Genomic DNA, 16127 nt, shown 5'->3' on the forward strand with positions numbered 1-16127 from the left:
TGACACACACCAAATCAAACAATCTTCTTATCTATATAAAATAGTATTAATTGAAGGCTTGATAATCCACCAGAGTCCCTGAGGTTCAACACCTTCTAAGTAGCCCTATCTTACAAATGATTCATTCTATTACGAGTGGTAATTTTATAATTAGAAATTTCACACACATCAAGAAGCAAGGCAACACAAAGAGAGAAGGCATAAAAAAAAAGAAGCAAAAATGGAGGAAAAAGAGGAAAGAGATAGCGAAAGAAACGAAATGGGGAAGAAGACTAATGAAGATGGATAACAAATATCCTAAAAGAATCCCAAAATCGCAAAGTGACGTCTCTAAAATCCAAAATGGAAATATTTTCAAAACATAATCGCACTCTTGCCCCAAATAAAAATATATGCAAAAGATAATTACACAAATACCCCCAAGCAATAAAGTCAAAAGTGTAAACAAGTGCAATATACATCCATGATGATATGAGGGTAAAACATGCAAGTATGGAATGAATGAAGTGTCTGGAATTATCCTTGATCACTTGACTCGATCTTGGGCCGACATGTCCTGAAGACAAAATAAATAAAATAAAAATAAGATAAATGCAAAAAAAAAAAAAAAAAAAAAAGGAAAAAGATGACAAGGTCATCACAACTGTCGTCCGCCGCCATCTTCCACCATTGCGACCACCCGCCGCCTTCCAAACCACCACCTATACCACTACCATATATTTTCCACCTCCACCATCATCTTCACCACCATCCAACACCACCACCATTTCTTTTATAAAAATTATAAAAGAATGTTATTTTGTTAACTTAATTTATTGTCATTAAGAAGGGTATTTTGGATAATTCAATTCATTATAGTCTAAATTTTAAATTTGTCCAACCAAACACTAGAATGATTATTCATATACATTTCATATTTGCAACCAAACAAAAGAATTAGAATGACCATTCTATTATATTCCCATGCTCATTACATTCCCACTTGCATTTCATTCCATTCCTGCAAAACAAATGCAACATACTAGTAATCATATTTGTGGAAGGAAATGAAAGGAAACCATTTTATTGAATTACAACTATACCATTTTTATAGATTTTATTTTATTTTATAAAAATAATGACAAATTTGATATTAACAAATTTTCATTAGAAATATTTGTGTTTCATTCCATTTTGAAATGATAACAAAAAGTTACTATTCATGCCTTATTGCATTCCACTGAATCATTTTTTTTTCTTCCAACATTTCATACTAGAAACAATTTATCATCTTTATTACCTTTATTATTTTTTCCTTTTTATTTACATTGTGCCAAATTGGCCCTAAAATCGCGGCATAAGAGATTATGGATTATATATTTAAATTACGGGTGCAACTTGGGTTGGGTAACCTGAACCCACCCAAGCCCAGCTAGATTTTTCACAGGCTTAGACAATCATTTTTATGATTAAGTTTGGGTTTGGGTTGAAAAATTTCAACCCGAACTTAATTAGGGTTGAGCTTGGATTGATGTGCTATAAACTTGGGTCGAACCTGAAACCGAATTCTATTTTTTTTCTATACATATTTTTATTTGAAATGCATTATATATAATGTTCAAATTACAATCACCTTTTTTCTTTTTAACTTCCTTCGTTAAATCTTAATTTATTTTATGTTAACATTTAGTAGAATTAATTTTCTAAGAGTTTGTTGGTAATTTATTTATAAATTTGCAATAAGTTTTTAAAACTTTTTTTAAGAGTAATTTAATCATAAAGTAATCCAAGCTCACATTAAATTTGCACCGTGGAGATTGGTCATATAAGTAACCCGAATTAGTCCGACTTTCTAACCCGAAATCTAAGCCCGAATTGTAAACCCGAGTTAAAAAAAAAAAAAAATTGAGATGGACTCGGGTTTAATAGTTAGGGTTGAATATAGAGTTAAGGTTAAGATCGGGTTGAATGTAGGGTCAGGATTGGACTCGATTAAACATTTTATATATTGAGTTGGACGAAAGGTATGCCTCCAATCTGTTTGAGTTGCAGCCTAATTTAAATCTATCGGGTCTAACAATTTTCGAGAAAAAAAATGGGGAAGGGGCGGCACAGGTTAGGCGAAGTTATACTTACAACTCGCTCGACTTCCTACCCTAATTTGGCTTCGTTTGGATGGGAAGATTTGGGGGGATTTGGAAAGAAAAGAAAGGAAAGGATAAGGAGTATTGTGTTTGAATTGGATGATTTGAAAAGGAAAGAAAGGATTGAGAAGGATTTGGAGGAATATTTATCCTTCCAAATTACTCATTTGGAATCCCTCCAAAATTGACAAGATATGGAAGGATTTGGAGAGAAAGGGAGCTAATGACAAAAGTATCCCTCCATGGATGCTGATGACCACAAGCTGTTCTACAAATTGGTAGTTGCAGAGAGAGACCTTGATTACAGACCTTGATTAGTTGAAAAACAAGAATTACAAGTTGATTAGTTTTTTTTTTTTGGTTAAAAGAACAGTTGATTAGTTTGCAAAACAAGAATTACAGACCTTGATTAGTTGAAAAAAATTTAAAACAAAACCAATACATACAAGTTAGCAGTTGGAGAGAGAGAGGGGGGCAAGCTTGAGAGTTGTGAGACAGCGGCGGAAGCTTGCGAACGGCGAACCTGAACTGGAACAGCGGGCGAGGGAAACAAAAAGATATGGGTTTTGATTTTTGGAACAATCTGAAATGATATGCCGATATGGGTTTTGATATACTTGAAGACAGATAGATAAACTGAAATATATAGGTTTTAATCTTCTGATTCTTGTAGATTTTGTAATTTACAGTTGGGGAGAGAGAGAGAGAGGGCAAGTTCAAATTTGTGAGAATGAGAATTGAGAGAGATGGATGCCGGTATGGGTTTTGATATACTTGCAGACAGATAGATAAACTGAAATATATGGGTTTTGATCAGTTGCACAGAGAGAGAGAGAGGGGGGGAGGGGGGGAGTTCAGATTTGTGAGAACGAGAATTGAGAGAGATGGAGGCGATTGGGGAGGCTAAAATGATTTGCCCTACTAACCCCGGTAAGATGATAATTTCATTATTATCCGTTTTCTTCTTTTCTCTCATTTAAGTTAGCCAAACAATAATATTGTCAATTCTTTTCTTTTCGCTCTTACTTATCTAAACATGAATATAAATTATAGATATTCTCTCATTTATTTTCTTTTGTAAATTTCTAACAATTTTAGGGGAAAAAAAAAACAGAGAAGGGAAGGCCGGCGTTTGTAACACACAAGGCACGTTGGAGTTTTGTATGCCTCCCACCCAACCAAAAAAGAAAAGGAAAACCTACACCCTCCCCATCTCTCTCACACCCAAAACAAAAGCTCTCTATACCCATTTTCTGTCACACCCAAAAACCCTAGATGCAACAATGGCATTAAGCTACTCCCTCTCACACCGAAAAACCCTAGATGCAACAATGGCATTAAGAGCTCTCAACACAATCTACTCGAAGCTCCTCTCTCGAATGGTGTTTGTTCCCTCCGCACATTCGCTCCCATCAACTCCAATTCCCAATCAGATATTCCAACTAACAATTCGGATTCGGACTTACGTTCAAAACAACTTCCTCATGCCGAAGGTAATAAAAACAGAGCATTCAATCGATTTATGAAAGACGGGTCAACATTCCCCCGCAAGGTGTTGAACGACGACGAGAAATATGCTAGGATGGACATGCCGGTGACCCGGAAGCAAGGGCTGAAACTGTTGGTTGCAGACAACTCTCTGAATGCCTTGGAAGAGGTGGATGATGATCCTCTGTCCGTGGAGGAGTATCGAGTGAGTTACTACGGCAACATCGATCTTCCTCAGAGCCTCTACAAGATGGGAAATATCGTAACGGAGCTCAAGGACATTGCGTTTAGCTTGAAAGTAAGTATTACTTTAGTAGAATCGGATATTTAAGTTGTGCTTGTAACTAATAGGTTTTTTTATTTTTTATTTTTTATTTTTATAAAAGAATTTGCTTTATCAATTTGGGACTACAATTGATGGGATTTCAAATACCGGGTAGATTGGAGAAGAAAAATTTAATATTTTGAACTAATTTTTCGTTAATTAATTCCAAAGCACCAAATTCATGCAAACCACTAGTTTATATAGACTCTCGAGTACTTTCCGTATGTCTAATGTCTTCCTACCCTGTAGTTTTTCTTTTATCTCTATATTCCATTCCATCACATCTTCCAACTGCACTCAAGTTTAAACACTAAACTATTATATCACCCTCAATGAATTTGCGCCTACTCTTATTTATATTATAAAATTGGTTCTAGAATTATTAAAAAACATATTTTAAAGATATTTACGAGCAATCAGACAAATTTCTAGTTTAGAACATTTTGAGAAGTTAAGTTCATTTTTTTTATATACTCATTTTACAATTTGATATCTATATATAATAATATTTTCACTTCGAATCCCATCTTACATCCAAACTAAAAACTGAATTTCTTTCTTTCGAATCCAATTGTTCCAAACATACAAATGGAATTTCATTTTAATTCCTATCTAATCCCAATTCCAACTCCTTTTTCAAATTCAAATCCCAAAAGGAACTTTTTTTTGGATAAAAGTAAGGTTTTATGAAAGGCCCTCAAAAGGGGAGCGATCCCAAAGAAGACAACGGCGGACCCACAATCGGCTCTATAGCTTTAAGCTATCCACAAAATTCAAAAGACTATCCATTGAATTACAATCCCGCCCATATACGCAAAAAAATAAAGAAGTAAGAATATTGTATTTAATAGCCCAAATGGAAGACTCCTCTCCTTTAAAGAATCTCCTATTTCTTTCGCGCCACAGACCCTACCAAATACAAAGGGGAGTGGCCCTCCAAGCATCTCTGACTCGACTTTCCATTGTCCATCCTTTCTAAGTCTTTAACAAGTCGACCGTGGATTCTGGGAACACCCATGGAAGACCAAACGCAACCCAAAACGTAGCCCAAACATCCCTAGCTACTGAGCAATGAATAAGGAGATGGTTGACAGATTCCCCCATCTTCTTGCACATGTAACACATGTCAACCACAATATGACTTCTTTTTCTAAGGTTATCAATAGTAAGGATACTTCCCAAAGCGACAGTCCACAAGAAGAATGCCACCTTCAGAGGAGCTTTTGTCCTCCAAATGGCTTTCCAAGGAAACATAAGGCCAGGGCGCTCCAACATGCATTTGTAGAAAAAATTGACCTCGAACACTCCTCTCGGGGTACCCACCCACAACATCTCGTCCATGCCCACCCTGACCACCACCTGTTTATAGATGAATGCTAGGAAGTCTGTAACCTCCAAAAGTTCCCAATCATGAAACTGTCTGTGGAACTACACATCCCAAGTCACCTTCCCATTATCGAGTCGATAATAGTTAGCGACCACTGCATCTCTAGCCATAGCAATCCGGGAAATGCGAGAGAATCTACTGGCTAAATCCGAATCCCCACACCATTTGTTTTCCCAAAACTTGAAATTACTCCCGCTTCTAACTTTGAACCGAATACGTTTGGAGAATTCATCCCAACCTCTACGGATAAGTTTCCAAGAGCCCATACCTGCTGGGGTTCTAGGCTCCTAGCCTTCCTAGAAATCCACCCTTTATCGCCCTCCCCGTAATGACAAGCTATAACACGCCTCCAAAGCTTGAACCTTTCTCTCCCGAACCTCCACAACCACTTGCCCAACAATGCCTTATTAAACACATCTAGCCTTCGAATCCCCAAACCCCCTTTATTAATTGGAGAGCACACCCTCTCCCAGTTAACCAAGTGGTACTTGAACTCACCTCCTACACCCCCCACAGAAACTTCCTTTGAATATTATCAAGTCTTCGAACAACTGTCTTAGGCATCGGAAATAGCGACATATAGTAGGTCGGAAGATTTGAAGTGTGCCTTTCATAAGTGTAACCCTCCCCCCTTTGGACAAGTATTGCTTTTTCCAACTTGCAAGCCTCTTCCCAAACCGCTCAACAATCGGATCCCACACAGAAACTCTTCTTGATGAGGCTCCCAAAGGGAGTCCCACGTAGGAGATCGGAAAAGAGCCAACACCACACCCCAGAGTATGCCAAGGCATGAATATCATCCACCTCCTCAACTGGTACAATCTCGCTTTTCACAGTGTTAATCTTCAACCCTGAAACAACTTGGAAGCAGGCCAGTACGCACCGTAAATACCTCAACTGAAGGTGGATAGCATCACAAAAGACAATGGTGTCATTCACAAAAAGCAGGTGGGAGATGACCAACTGATTTGGAGCTCTACCCACCGAGAATCCATGAATGAACCCAAGATCACCCGCCCTCCCCATCAGACGGCTAAAGGCCTCCATGACGATAATAAATAAGAATGGGGAAAGAGGGTCCCCCTGCCTCAATCCAAGAGAACTAGCAAAAAAACCAGCTGGGATCCATTCACTAAAACAGAGAATCGAGCAGTCGAAATACAGAAAAAAATCCACGACCTCCACTTTTGCCCAAAGCCCATTCTCTCCCTCAGGTACATCAAAAAATTCCAGCAAATATGATCATAAGCCTTTTCGATATTCAGCTTGCAAACAACCCCCGGAATACCACTTCTTTCCCTAGCCTCAATGCATTCACTAGCAATCAAAATTGAATCCAGAATTTGACGCCCTCCAACAAAAGCATTCTGGGAGTTTGAAATCACCCCTTCGAGAACTCTCCACAACTGAAGACTTTTGCAATAATTTTATACACCACCCCAACAACACTAAGTCCTTCGCCTCACATGCTCCACCCTCTTTGGGAATAAGAGTGATGAAGGAAGTGTTGAGGCTCTTCTCAAAAGAACCATGCAGAAAAAAAGAATCCAATGCCCCCATCACCTCAGCCTTCACCACCTCCTAATTCTGATGAAAGAAAGCTAAAGTAAACCCCTCCAGCCCTGTAGCTTTATCCCCATCACAGCTTCTTAGAGCCGCCAACTCCTCATCTTTCCCAAACGGCATTTCAAGCCCGTCTCTATCGCCTTCCGAGATTGTTGCAAACTCAAGCTCATTTGAAAAGTTGTTCATTTGAACTAGACTTGGTTTATAGCGTGCCCCTGTAAGGAGGTGATGATATGCTGTGTTTACATTTTTCTGAAGGAAAGAGGCATTGAAGGTTACAATGACAGAGAGGGCTCTTTTTGCAGTGAGGTCCTATTTTCATATAGAGTAAATTAACTAGAGGAGTCCTCTCCTTCTGAATACTTCTAAGGACTAATCCATATGAGGGAGCCATTAGTTTCTGGGAGACGTTGATTCGCAAAAGATGGAATTTTGCCAGCGGTGGGATTCATGGGCGTAATAGAAAACTATGATTTGTAGTCTCTGCCTATTTTTACATGTCAATTACCTTACTTCTGTTTTTGCTTCATGTTCTTTTTAAATATTGGAGATTATAGCAGAATAGGTGGTTTATTTTTGCAGTATTTCAATTAAGCTCAACATTTCTGGAAGGGGAATTGTAGCATCAGGCTAGATTGTTTGTCAGGAACCTTTTATTATGACCCCCATAGTAATTATTCAATTAATTTGTCAGTTCCATTGAACAAGATTATGTGCCATGTAGACCACTTTCTTGTGTATTTCTGGTATTCTCCATCACTTATAATGAATACTGTTGTTATAGGTGGAATATGAAGCATCCGGAGTGAGCTTTTGGTAGAAATAGCTAGGGGCACTTCCATACAGGATCTTCATGCAAGGTTAACAAATAACATCAGAAACCCTCCTTCACAAATTCCCCCCCCCCCCCCCCCCCCCCTTCTTCTCTCTCTCTCTCTTGTATTTTCAAAAACAAACTCATGAGATGGTGGATAGCAATTAGGAAGTACGAAAAATCGAGAGCCCACTTAGTGACACTGACAGTGCTCCCTTGGCTGTTTTTCTTTGGTAGAACACTTCCATTGATTTTAAAAATAGTGGTTGATAAACTGGTAGATAAGATTATTTTCACTCACTACATAGAAACCCAAGTAAACTTTATGCAGCATTAGGCTAATTTTTCAATTCCATTTACTGACTTTCACCTCTATGTTGGGGCCTTTTCTTGGTTCACTTCTCCAAAAAAAGGTCGAGTGTATAGTACAACTAGCGGTGCACACGGTTCGGTACCATCCCTGGGTTAAATGAGAACCAAACTTATCCCAACAGTTCCTAGAAAATTAGAACCAGAACCAGAAGCGGGCATAGCAACTGTAAAATCAAACAGAACCATAAGAGATCAGTTTGGTCCGGTTATATCCACAGTTCTGGACTTTAGTAGTAGGAACCTGTGCCATCATTCTAACATGTGATTCCATACCTCCCAGAGATTTGGTCAATTCATCTCCTACTTTCACTTCTTTTTCAGTAAGCGTGAGATTGAGACTCAAATGACGTAAAATAGTGGCAAAATCTCTGCTGGGTGCATGTATTAAAAAACTATGAACAAACTTAATATATGTGAAGAAATTATATGATTAAGCAAAAAGCCACAACATGATATATATATATATATATATATATCATTAACAGTTCAATCCTAATGGACATTGGACCCCAAACCAGAACTGAATTGTGAGTTAGCGGTTCTCTGTTTTTGGAATTGGACCAGTCCAAATCATAACAAAACTAGATTGAACCATACGGTCTGGTTCGGTTCGGATCGATTCACCGGTTCCACTGATTTTTTGTGCACCCCTAATTACAACAAGTGATGCGAGCAGATGTATAATCAAATAATTTGGGGTCTAATTATATTAAGATGAAGTTGCCAACTAAGGGAGCAGGCTTGCCAGGTTATAAAAGAGATGTATGAAATGCATTTGTGTAGGTGAAATAAGAATGCTTAGCTAGATGAGAAGTATGAAATGCATTTGTGTAGGTGAAATAAGAATGCTTAGCTAGATGAGAAGTATGAAACACATTTGTGCGGCAGAAATAAGAATGCTTAAAGAGATGATACGAGTAATTAGAAGTAATATGGTAAATGATTAACGTGTGACATAATCAAGAGTTACACTTGTTGCTAACAAATTATAAGGAAGGCCAACTTAAGTGGTCTAGACATGTATAATTTAGACCCGTGGATACACTTGTTAAGAAATATAAGATTAGTTTTAAGAAAAATAGGATAACCAATATGGGATAGAATAAAGATGCATGACATCAATGATTTAATATATAATATATAATAATCTATATATGGGTAAATGAAAAGGTGCAAGTTGTATTCTTTTACTTAGTGAGCATGGTGACATGTGAGAGTGTCATTATGAAAGTGAGTGCAAGTTGCATTTACTTAGTGAGTAAGGAGGTTGCAAGTTGCATTCTTTACTTAGTGAGCAAGGAGGTGACATGTGAGGGCATCATTATAGTTAGTGCAACTTGCATTGTTTTACTTAGAGAGTAAGGTGACGTGAGAAAGTGGGGTCTGCGTCATTATGAAAGTGAATGAAAGTTACGTTCCTTTCCTCAGTGAAGAAGTTCAGATTAGGCCATAAATAAGGCTCACCTTTGTATTGTTGAGGCCGCTTGAATGAAATTAACAATATATCAGTTTTATAATCTGTTTGAGCATGAGCTCGGTGTGAGATATATATCTCTTTTCCTGCTTCCGTTACGTGAGGTGGTATCAGAGCCTTGATTTACCCTGGTTTGATGTTGAATGATTGTTTCGGCAGCAACCGCTTTGCCGACGAAGATCGCAAAGGCAGTCATTCATACTTAAAGAAAAACAGTTTAGACAAATAGCTAGTCTTGGGGTTTTTGGCAACCAGGTTCGTGATCCTATTCGGGTTCGTGCTAGAGATTTTTCTCGCGGTCAACTGAACATGGGTGTAAATCCACGGAGGCCTCCAGCCTATGCGAATTATTCCGATAATGAGGAGTTAGGAAGATTCGGGATGGATTGGTGTGACCGAGCTAGGCCAGACAAAAACCAAACATATCTGAACACTCATGATTGTTACATGAAGATTGATCTTCCCAGTTTCAGTAGATATCTTCATATTGAGGATTTTTCAGACTGGCTGAACGATGTTGAGCGTTTTTTCGAGTATATGGAGATACCCGAAGACAAGTAGGTTAAGCTTGTACAATACAAGCTTCAAGGAGGTGCTACATCCTGGTGGCCCGCTGGGAACAAAGTCAAAGACACCGGAGATGGCTCAGAAAGCAACCTGCCCAAATGTGGCACAAGATGAAGAAATTATTGATGGCCAGATTTCTCCCACAAGAGTATGAAGAGATCTCGCACCACCAATATCAAAATTGCATGCAAAGGTACTTACACCTATTAACCACTATATTGATGAGTACTACTGCTTGAATGAATGCAATAATCTCTTAAAGTCGGTAAACCAACATATAGAGAGATATATTGGAAGATTGCGAGTGGTAGAACATGATAAAATTCAGAATCCAACCGAAGAAGAACTGCCCAAAGCTTCTAAAGTGGAGGGGCATTGTTTTCTTGCTGGAGATGAGGCATAGTTTGAAGAGGGAGTAAAGGAATCCGATGATATGACAATCATTGTTAAGAGCAAAGAGTCACCTCGTTTTGGATCCAGTGCAACCTTTATGAGCTGAATAACAGTAGTTGATCTCAGACGAGTTACCAGTTGGTTTATCACCCATGCGAGAAATTCAACATCACAAAGATTTGGTTCTTGGCATGAGTTTACCAAACGTGCAACAATACTGCATGAACCCAGTCGAGAATGAAGTGTTGCAGAGGCAAGTTGAAGAGTTGGTTCCTATACCATGTTTTGATGATAAGATTGATATGGTGGTTGCCTCAAAATTCTTTTCGAATATTAACTTGATTTCTATCATCAAATCCGTGATGATTATGGAGACAAGTGTGCTTTCAAGACGAAAGAGGGACATGCCTATGCATTCGACCTTCCTGAGGGCATGGTCCTTTCTCCTACCTTCTGCTGATTTAGTCTAGTGTCACCTGCCTAGTGAACAGCTTTATTTTCAGCTTAACTCGAGGACGAGTTTTTCTAAAGCGGAGGAGTCTGATGCAGGGCATCCATGATTTGATATATAATATATATAATAATCACTATATGGGTAAATAAAAATGTGCAAGCTGTATTCTTTTACTTAGTGAGCAAGGTGACACGTGAGAGTGTCATTATGAAAGTGAGTGCTAGTCGCATTTACTTAGTGAGGAAGGAGGTTGCAAGTTGCATTCTTTACTTAGTGAGCAAGGAAGTGACACGTGAGGGCATCATTATAGTAAGTGCAACTTGCATTGTTTTGCTTAGTGAGTAAGGTGACATGTGAGAAAGTGGGGTCCACGTCATTATGAAAGTGAATGCAAGTTGCATTCCTTTCCTTAGTGAGCAAGTCCAGATTAGGCTATAAATAAGGCTCACCTTTGTATTGTTGAGGCAGCTTGAATGAAATTAACAATATATAAGTTTTATAAACTGTTTGAGCTTATGCTCGATGTGAGATAATTAGACACCATTCAAAAATTAAATATAATGGGAGAAAAGAATTTCAATAGTAAAGAATGAAATAAGAGAATAGATATGCTCGATTCCATTTATATGGGATAAAGAGAAGGATAATGATCACAAAGGCGTACACGGGTAGGCAAAGGTGGGCTGTAGCCCACCCGAAAAAAAAAAATTTTTTTTTTTTTTTACTATACTAATGTTAGCCCAGCCCAAAAAAAAGAAAAAAATTAGTAGTATTAGCCCGCCCACCCGAAAAAAATTTTTTTTTTTTTTTTTTTTTACTATACTAATGTGAGCCCAGCCCAAAAAAAAGAAAAAAATTAATAGTATTAGCCCACCCCAAAATTAGCCCACTCAATGAAGCCCAAGTCAACTCGGCCACCATACTAAAATAAAGGCCCCAACCAGCATGCAAAATGTAATGTGGTGAAACCAAATGAATAAAACTTTAATATATCATTGAATTCAAATATTTATCTATATTATGTTATAATTTTTTTTTTTTTTTTTTAGCATAAGAAATTTTGTTATTAAATTTATGTTTAATATTAGCCTACCCCAACGAGAAATCCTGAATCCGCCCTTGAATGATCATGATTCCAAACTTATAAAAAAAAGATGATGATCCCAACTTGATCAAACTGATTATTTGGATTGAATAAGATTGCCCTTTGCTATGTTCTTCATGTAGCATATATATATATATATATATATATATATATATATATATATATATATTCCTATTGTTGTTGAAGACTTTTGGTTTACCTTTAAATTTGGTTTGAACTTGAATTTGGATCTTCTGTAGGAGTTCAAATTTAAATGAAAATTACATCTTCATCTGTCATCAAATTTGGCTGACTGAATTTTTGTATTTTTAGCCGCAAATGATGATGAGGAACACTTGCGACAGCCGGCGATGGTTTACGAGTCGTACTGATGCAGTTAGTGATGCAACCAATGTTGAGAGTAATGCCTTTTCTACTAATGCAGCTGGTAATGCCTTTTCTACTAATGTATCTGGTAATGCAATCCACGGTGAAGGCCCAGGTAAGTGTGTTTATGGTGCATGTGCCCTCATTTTTCATTACTTTTCATTCGAATGATAATTTTAGTATAAGTTACATGATTTAAAAGCTCTATTTATACCTTACGAGTTTAGAGCCTGATGCAGCTGTATATTTTCATTGTTTTAACCTGTACTTATGAGCTTAGAACCTGATGCAGTTGTATGTTTTCATTGTTTTAACCTGTACTACTCTGTTCATTTGCATTACCCTCATAATATGTTGCACAATTTTTTATTTTTTATTATTTGTCATTTGAGAAAAATCCAATTTTGAATTTGGGTGGGAGCATCCTATAGATTGGCATCTCATATTAAAAGAGATAAAAATAAAGAAAAAGAAAAAGAAAAAGAAAAATATGGAGGGAGGAAATATGTAAATCTTATCTCTAGGTATCATAAATACCTAAGAGGCACGGAAACGGTTACGGGACACGGATTCGAAAAGACACGGTCACGGCAAATCCTAAAAAATTAGGACACGGACACTACAAATAATAAATACAATATGTACTTCAAGAAATTAAGAGTAGTATAATTTTTTTATCAGTCTAATAATGAAAAAAAAAAAATTGTGTTTTGCTGGGAAAAGAATGAATGATAGAAAGAAGAAAGAGAAAAACAAAGAAATAAAGAGGATAGGGGTTTTGTTAAAAACAGAATTAGGGCTTAGTGAGAATTCATAGAAGAGAAAAAGTTCATGGAAAGAAGGGGAAAAAGGAAAAAGAGATGCAAAAATAATTTTGTTGTGAAAGGAAAGAGTGAAGTATCTAGGGTTTGTGTTGAATAAGTAGAAAGAAAGAATAGGTGGAGAATCGGTGGATCATCTTCTTTTGCACTATTTAGTGGCTTTTGACTGTTGGTATCTTTTGTTAGGCATGTTTCGGGTTTCGTGGGTGATGCCTAGATCTGCGAGAGGACTGAAGGAGGCTTGGAGAGGATGCTTTGTGGGAGGTCATGCTCGTGGGTTTTGGAGACGGCACCGTTATGCTTATGGTGGTGTCTGTGGAGGGAGCAGAAAAATAGATCCTTTGAAGGAGAGGAATCCTCGATTGTTGTTCTTAAGTCAACTTTTATTACATCTTTATGCGTTTGGGGTTTGGGCAGGCATTGTTCCTCCCCAGAGGAGATAACTGACTTTATTTCTTCCTTGGGTCCATAGGATCCTTTTGTTGTTTATGGGACACGTTCCCCTTTTGAATGCCTTTTATTGAATTTGCTTAATTATCAAAAAAAAAAAAAAAGAAGAAGAAGAAGAAAGAAAGAATAGAGGAGGAGAAAGAAGAAGAGAGAAAAGAGGAGAGAGAGAGAGAGAGCATCCACTGAGAGCGAAGCTTGGTTGTCAAAGATGATTGAGCAAGAGTTTGAACCTTTGAACTAAAATATAAGCATATATATTTGATTGTTTAATATAACGCTTTTTTATAAAACAACTTTTAAGTATTATTATTATTTTTTAATAAGTAAAAATGGTATAAAAAGCACTCAAAAGGGGGAGGGCATCCCAAGAGAACCACACAAGGCCAAATAGGGCCTCTACACTCTCAAAGAGTCTAAAAAATCAACAATCTTCTTTAAGGATCTATAATTTCTCCCTACAACCTAACAAAAAAGAGTACTAATAATGGAGAACTTAAGCGCAGAGATAGTAGTCACTTTTCCTTTAAAAGATCTCCTATTTCTTTCAATCCACAGACACCACCAAACGCACAAAGGCGAAACCCTCCAAACATCCCAGGCTTGGCCCCACTGTAAAACCTCTCCAAGCCTCACTTAACCCTCTGGTAGTGTTGGGCATAATCCACTGAACCCCAAACAAACCTAGCATCAAGTCCCAACAATCCCTAGCCATATGGCAGTGCAAAAGAAGGTGGTCCACCGTCTCCTCATTTCTAAGACACATGCAACAAAAATTGACCACAACTTCTTGTTTTCTCTTCAAATTATTTTGTTTAATAACTTCCCTAGAACGGAGGTCCATGCAAAGAAAGCCACCTTTAAAGGGGCTTTTGAGCTCCAAACAGCCTTCCATGGAAAAGGAACCCCTGCCCCCTCCATGAGACATCTATAGAAGGACCGAACATCAAAGCGGCCTTGAGTAACATGATCCCACACCCAATCATCAGAAACGCCGCCCACAATCTCTTGATGATACAATAGCTCCAGAAAACCAATGACATCCTCAATCTCCCAGTCTTGGAAGTGCCTCGTGAAACGAACATCCTAAAACGATCTCCCACTATCAAAGCGATAGTAGTCAACCACCATGGCATGTCTATCCATGGCAATCCTGAAGAGCCAAGAAAAAGTAAGATCAAGAGAACGATCACTGCACCAAACATCCTCCCCAAAACGAATTCTCCTACCATCCCTGAGTCGAAATTTGATGTGTTTTAAAAATTCATCCCACCCTTTCCGAATGGATTTGCAAACCCCAACTCCCCCTGGAATACGCACCTCAACGGAGGTCCACCCTCCTCTCCCCTCCCCAAATCGACTCGCAATCACCCCTCCTCCATAGCTTATGCCTATCTACCCCAAATCTCCACTACCACTTCCCGAGGAGAGCCCTATTGAATGGCACCAATCTTCTGATTCCAAAACCTCCAACCCGGATCTGGCAACAAACCTTCTCCTAGCTAACCAGATGATACTTCAACTCCTCCCCCAAGCCCCCTCATAGGAAATTCCTCTGCAACCTCTTAATCCTCTCAGAGGAGGGAATCTGGAAAAGTGAGAGTAAATATGTAGGGAGGCTTGAAAGAGTGCTCTTCATCAGAGTAACCCTTCCACCCTTAGAAAGATACTGCTTTTTCCAACCCGCCAACCTCCTCTCGAATCTTTCCACCACACCATAAGATCCCATCTCCCCACACTCCTCCAAGGCGAACCAAAGGGTAAACCCAAATAGGAAATAGGAAAGGAATCAATGCTGCGCCCAAGAACATCAACTAACGTAGCAATCTCAGGAACCTCCCCAACCAGCACCAAAACACTCTTCCCTCCATTCACATTCAGACTCGAGACAGCTTGGAACCAAATCAGGATAAATATCAAATATCTGAAGTGGGGCACATCTGCAACACAAAACGCTAAAGTGTCATCAGCAAACATAAAGTGAGAAATCTCGAGCTGACTATTTGTGTCCTTACCCACCTCGAAGCCTCTCAGGAATCCCAAGTCAACATTCCTCCTCAACAATCTACTTAGAGCCTCCATCACAATAAGGAACAAAAAGGGAGAAAGCGGGTCCCCCTACCTCAAGCCCCTCAAACTGGGAAACAAACCCATTGGTGCTCCATTCACGAGAACTGAGAATCGAGCACTCGAAATACATAACTCTATCCATCTCCTCCATTTCTCATCCTCTCCAACAAATAGAGAAAAAAGCTCCAACTCACGTGATCATATGCTTTCTCAATGTCCAACTTACAGAAACCACCAGGAACCCACTCACATTCTGGAGTCCACACACTCACTAGCGATAAGGGACGAGTCTTAAATCTGACACCTCCCACTAAGGCATTTTGAGAATCAGAAATGAACCCATCCAAAACCCTCC

General features: G+C 38.5%; 1 protein-coding gene across 1 annotated transcript in view; it reads left to right on the top strand.

The window, feature by feature from the left end:
* The first annotated feature begins 3301 nt into the window (after positions 1 to 3301).
* Positions 3302 to 16127, top strand: part of LOC132280195 (uncharacterized) — a 38567-nt gene continuing 25741 nt past the window's right edge. The window contains exons 1-2 of the mRNA XM_059782357.1: positions 3302 to 3909; positions 12381 to 12549. Coding sequence (XP_059638340.1) covers positions 3646 to 3909; positions 12381 to 12549 — 433 coding nt within the window. The 5' untranslated portion in view covers positions 3302 to 3645. The remainder of the gene's footprint in view (positions 3910 to 12380; positions 12550 to 16127) is intronic.

Source organism: Cornus florida, unplaced genomic scaffold (genome assembly GCF_030987335.1).
Source record: "Cornus florida cultivar Cherokee Brave unplaced genomic scaffold, ASM3098733v1 CherokeeBrave_3.0.0_Hap2_Chr10, whole genome shotgun sequence".
NCBI classification, from domain to species: domain Eukaryota; kingdom Viridiplantae; phylum Streptophyta; class Magnoliopsida; order Cornales; family Cornaceae; genus Cornus; species Cornus florida.